Raw genomic sequence first — 6,000 nt, 5'->3', positions numbered from 1 at the left:
TGGTCCAAACTGTTCTTTCCTTCTGAGCCAGTCGGCATAACCTTGTTTTCCTAATTTTTCTGTACAGCAGCTCTTCATTATTACACAGTTCACAGCTCCACTGGGCCAATCTTTTCTTTCTTTACTATTCCCTTTAGCTCTGCTCCAACCCTTTCGTCATTTAATGTCTCCCATCTTCTGCCCTATCATACACGTTCCCTTTGGTCCTGTTTCCACCCTCCTCCATAAAAGTTATTACATTTCGAACATTCCTCGGTTCTGTGAAAGGATCATCGATCTCAAACGATAAGTCTATTCCTTCTGCAACCTCCACAAATGCTGACAGCGCAGACCTGCTTCGAGTTTTTGCAGCATTGTTTTTGTTGGGCGCTGTGCCGTCGACTTCCGGCGCACGTTATCGACGTCAACGCGTCTCCCATGGAAAGGCGACGTGTTTAGGGGGCGATCAGAGCGTGCGACAATGGCTGAGGGCAAAGGTCGAGCCCGAATGTCCCACCCGAGCGGCGGCTCCCAGCGCTCGGTCCCCGGCACCTCGAACGGAATGCTGGCCGGAGCGGGAGGCCCGCAGCGCGGCAGGAGGAACTCGGCCGTCTCGGATTGTACCATGACTGAGGAGGAGGAGCTGGCCGACGGCGGCATCCCATATGGGGCCCGGGATGATGACCCGAACCGCCGGAGGATGCTGAGGCACCAGTACCGGGAGCTCATCAACAGCGTCCAGCGTGAGTGAGCTCCAGGCCGGGGCCGGCACTTTGTGTAGAACGGCTGAACTCACTACTTCTTCATACTCTCACAAGGAGACCCTGGGTCGCCCCCACCCCACCCCCAAACCAGTGTTATCAAACAAAAGTGAACTAGACCATGCAGCAAAAAACCCCTGTAAAAGTTGATAGTAATATAATCTATAACCATTATGCTTAGTGAGAGTGTACATCGAAGTTTAAGTACCACAGGCCAACTTGGTGGCTCTTGAGTTAGCCACATTTGCATAAACGTTAGGCAATGTTGTGGACTGTCTGCTCCTTTTGTAGTAATGGAGCAGGCTTACCCTTATCGTGGTGCTTGCAAATAATATTTAGCAGAATGTTTAATAATGGGTAAGGCCATTGGTTTGTAACTTTCATGAAAAATATACGCATTTGCTGAATGTGATTCTGAGAGCCAGTAAAATTTCCCATACCTTCCTACTTCAAATTCTCCCCTGCTATCCTGTAACCGTGAAGTGGATACCAATTTGGTTTGTGTGAAGCCTAATGTCTGGACACTTTCCCAGATCCAGAATTTTGTTCAGTGTTATAGGAATCCAGAATCCTCCTGTTTTTACCATTTGCTATATATTGATGGATCTAATCTATTTCTACCTGGGCCACAGTGTGACATTGGGAGTAACTCTGTGACCACCACCGTTGAGATATTCAATGTAGAGCCACAGTTCCTGAGGCTCCCATTGAAAGATGCTCATTCTGCTTTTTCCTAAAACTTTAGTGTTTGCATGAACAAAGATTCCTGGCTGGCTTCATTCCCTTCCAAGCGGTTTTTTCCCCACCTACTCTGTTATATCTCTTACCCTGGGGTGCATTATCAGGACTCTGCAAATTAGGCTGTCATTCTGCCACTATTAGCAGTAACCTCATGGATTGTGGTTGGTTCCCCGTGAGCAGCCCATTGCTACACATTGTCAATTTGTTGCTTGCATTTCTGTGTATCCTGGGTGTCATGAATTGAATACCTATTGGATAAGTCCAGAACTGGAGGTTTCCCAATGCCTTAAATTATATCTAAAATTCCCATTCGCTTTTTGTATCCTGCCATAGACTCAACTCCTCCCTATCTCCAAAGACGATTCAGTATTGCATTCACAAATAGACCACAGCATTTTTTTTTAAGTCATTCCCTGATTTGCATTTTGACTCTCAATGTTTCAGAGAATCGAGAGGATATGATCAGACCCAACAGTAATAAATTAACAGAAGCACTTGAGGAAGCTAACAAACTGTTTTCCAATGGTGAGTACTCTTTAATATTCAATATAGCTTTACAAGGAAAAGGTTACAGTGCAGTGAAATCCAAAAATAAGCACAAGGACAAAGTTTTTGATGTGGGTAAACCAAGTAAACTGGCACAAAAAAGCACTAGCTAGTTCCCTGTTTAGAGAATAATTAAAAATATAGGCTGTAACTGAAGAATGTCTGATCTTTAGCTTGGTTAAGGTGTTAAAACTTATGTCCAGCGGTGTACACTTTTTCTTCCATTCCTAATTTCCTTAGTGGTTGATCATTTGGTATTTGTTTTGTGACCATAGATTCATGGTGACAATGTTCAGTAGCTGAATTATATTGCACAGGGACTCGTGAGTTTGAACAGTTAAAACTACTCAAGAAAACTGAAATTATGCCTTACTTTGTACCTTTCAGTCCGACAGACACGTGAAGCAGCTTTGGATGCACAGTTTTTAGTGCTTGCAACAAACCTGGGCCAAGAAAAAGCTAATCAGTTACACACAGATATGATGGTTTTTGACCCATCAGTCTTTGCAGAGCAACTGGTAAGTTTTCATTGCATGCATAAGTACTGGAAAAATAAATTGAAGCATTTTTAAAAATTTTCCTGAACTTCCAAAGTGGGATTGTGTTTAACTCTGCTTTATTTCATTTTGTACAAGACTGTATTGCAACCTGCATAATTACCATGATTAGAACCAGTACTGATTGTAACTGGGATTATTGTACCCATCCAACAGCTTTGACATTTGTGTGTTTTGATAATTATCTTATGGGCTTTGGTTTTTAAGAGCAAGTACTGGATTGATTGAATGAGATCTAGAATTATTGGTTTCTAATAATTTCCAGTATTTTACTTTGTTTTAATCACAAGTGTTGACTTTGCTTATTGTTTCACAAAAGATTTAAATCACATGGCAATGACATTTGGATCCTAGAAGTTCACAGCATAGGAAGAGTCTTTGCTGATTTTATGTTAGACCGTATTTAAGATTATGGCAAAATCTTGTGTTTAAATTGAAGAGTGATGTTATCACCTGATTTAATATGCATCTCCAAATTGAGGAGGAGAAATATATAGCTGTAGAACACAATTCAGAATTTAGCATTTTCCCACAAGAAGTTTGTTTATTAAAGTTGTAATTAAAATTAATACATAAGTCACAGTCTCATGTTATTTTACTATTTTAATACCAAAATGAATGGTTTTATATTTTTCACTCCTACACAAAAATCAAATGCTAATTATAATACCGTTTGGTATAAATTATTTCTGTGCAGTTAACATTCATGGGCTTAAACCGATTGGAAACTGAAGGGAGTGATGATGATGATGAATCTGCAGGGTGGCTTCCTAAAGATGCCTGGACCAAACTTGGAAATGAAACGGAAAAATATTTTAAAAGAGCTCCAGCCTTTCATTTTATGTAAGTTGAACACATTATCCTCCTGTTACCTGTAGCTGCAGTGCTGCAGTCCAAATACAGTGCAAGGCTGACTATACTTAAGAAGTACTTCATTGGCTGTAGTAGTTTAGCAAATTGAGGTTGTGCAAGTGCAGGTCCCTTTTTTTTTTCAATACTTGACCATACTTATCTTATGGTGTAGGCTGGGGTCTTTCAAGAGTGAACCTCCAGTTCCACGACAGAGAATTGAGAGACCGAAGAGGGTCCCGATGAAGGAAGAACACAGAATAATGCCTACACAGGTTTGTTGATTTTATGCCAACTTGCAGGAGATTAGCATTTTGTGACTTGAAGCCTGAGCTCGGGCTATTTTTTATTTACACCAAAAAACCTTTGGTCTACAAAACATTTCTCGTATTTTTACTGGCCAGCATAGGATCCAATCAAAATTATTCACTGAAGTTCCCTGTTGCCTGACTTTTGTGATAAGGTAATGTTTTGGACCAGGTTAAAAAAAAAACATTGATTTGTTTAGCTTGCACTTCCAAACCTCCCATCATTTGCCTGCCTGTGACTCTGGAACCACAAGTCCTATTTAGAAACCATCTAGATTATGGTAGTGCAGTAACTAAGCTGTTAGACAAGCAACCCAAAGACGCTGAGTTTAAAATTTTAACATACAGCTTGATAAATTAAGTTTCTTACATTTAGCAACCTGTGGGCCAGCAACAGAGAAGAAAAAAATACTGACTTTGAAAGCTGCTGAATTTTTGACTTTTAAAAATTCAACTAGTTCACTAATATTGAACTGCTGAATTGGAGAGCGGGTGCAGAAACAGTAAGCCGAGTGGCCTCCTCCTGCGCTGTAACAATTCTGTGATATCCTTTAAGGAAGCATATCTGTCATGCCCACCTGGTCTGGCGTACATGTGACACCAATGCCATATTATGGATTCATTCTGAAATGTCCTCTGAAGTAGCTTAATGAGGTCCTCTGTTCAGAGCAACTAGGGATGGACAAGAAACGTGGCCTTGCCTGCATTGTCCATATACCAAGAAGGATTTTTAAAAATCATGTCCAATTTAAATGCCATGGTTTTCTACATCACCACTTCTTCAGTTGATCTCTTTCATAACTCAGTTGCCCGACGGTGGCTTTCCCCCGATTCGAGAACGATGCCGACTCAGGCTTGGATTTCTGCCCTGTGTCTTCGTGTGACTGAACAGGCTGATTCTTGACCTGCAGATCTTTGGGCATGTAGGGCAGGGTGTCCCATGAGGAAGTGGGATCCGGAGTGCAGGATTTGCTTCCTTCTCTGTCTCATCATTAAGATATTATATCCATGAGTGCTCTAACATTCCAAGTTGCAAAATTCAAAGTTTTCTTTCTTTGACCACAAAGATAGTGATCCCTCAGGGCGTGATTCTTGTGAATCGCCACCTTCATGTGGTGGAGAGGCTTGTTCACTGCAACAATCCCTTGAACAATGCTGTTGGGAGCTCCTTGCTCTCGGTAGGGCCACTTGTGGTGGCAAGGCTGGGGGTGGGGGGAGGTGCCAGACAAAACGTGGTCCAAAAGTCCTCAATGGCAGAACAGGTGAAGGATAATTCTATCACCATCTTTTCAAAAAGAACAAAAAATTGCCTAATTGTTTCATTTTATTTTGATGCCATTAGTTTCAATCTCGATACCCCAATCCTCATGTTCTGTGTCTCACTGAATAAATTCCTGGATCTAAGTTCTCTGTAAGTTGCCTATATCTTGAAAACCTTAAGCCCTCTACTTCCCCATGCTCCGCTCAACCCCATCCCCACTCCCCAACCCATTCCATTCCCCATCTGTCCATAGAGTTCAGCCCCAGGATAGGCTATGTTATAACTCAGCCTTCTTCATTCAGAACTTGGCTTTTATAGCCCTTCTCAGGACTCTGAAATTCTGACTTTCTTGTAAAACAGCAATCAAATTTTAGTTCTCATGATTTAACCGGTGCAGTGGAAAACCAAAACCTGGCGATCATATTTGTTATTTACTTTGTTGAGTTGCTTTTAAGGATGTTTTTTGCATTTGCAAGATTGTAGTATATCAGACTACATTCGAAACTTATTCTATGGGTCAGCTGTAAGTTGGTCAGGATGGGGAAAATTGAATTTGGCAGAAAGGGAGTTTCTAACTGAGTTTAAATTTGCACAGTCCAAGTAAATGCTACAGGAATTGATTTATTTGAGTCAATCTGGTGGTGTGCAAACAGTAACTAGCTTTTTTATTTTACATTTGCAGTTTTAAAAGTTTGGTTTTGTCTTTCATTCTTTTTCTGTAGAAGGTGGAGGGATCTTTTACGAGAGAAAATGAAAGCTTTTTTTCACCCCTCCTCTGTTGCTCCATGTTTTGCCCAACTGTTTTCCAACTAAATGCTGAACTCATAGAAGAAATCTGACCCATTAAAATGTTTTTTGTTTGGCTTAAATGACAGTCAAGTGACCTGTCCATGCATCCACTTGCCCAATTTTTACTTTTTTGCATCTTTCAACCCCCTCCTCCCCACCTTTTATAGCGCAAAAAACAGCCAATCTATTACTGCTTGTTCTTGTAACTA

The 6,000-nt window shown here is 41.1% G+C and overlaps 1 protein-coding gene across 2 annotated transcripts in view; it reads left to right on the top strand.

Moving 5' to 3' along the window:
* The first annotated feature begins 422 nt into the window (after positions 1–422).
* Positions 423–6,000, top strand: part of nsmce4a (NSE4A component of SMC5/6 complex) — a 28,591-nt gene continuing 23,013 nt past the window's right edge. For both annotated transcript variants that reach the window (XM_078564773.1, XM_078564774.1), the window contains exons 1-5: positions 423–722; positions 1,926–2,006; positions 2,415–2,545; positions 3,282–3,427; positions 3,609–3,708. In XM_078564773.1, coding sequence (XP_078420899.1) covers positions 461–722; positions 1,926–2,006; positions 2,415–2,545; positions 3,282–3,427; positions 3,609–3,708 — 720 coding nt within the window. In that variant the 5' untranslated portion in view covers positions 423–460. The remainder of the gene's footprint in view (positions 723–1,925; positions 2,007–2,414; positions 2,546–3,281; positions 3,428–3,608; positions 3,709–6,000) is intronic.

This window comes from Cetorhinus maximus, chromosome 20 (assembly GCF_964194155.1).
Source record: "Cetorhinus maximus chromosome 20, sCetMax3.hap1.1, whole genome shotgun sequence".
In the NCBI taxonomy this organism is placed as follows: Eukaryota; Metazoa; Chordata; class Chondrichthyes; order Lamniformes; family Cetorhinidae; genus Cetorhinus; species Cetorhinus maximus.
This window is presented reverse-complemented; position numbering and strand designations above follow the sequence as displayed.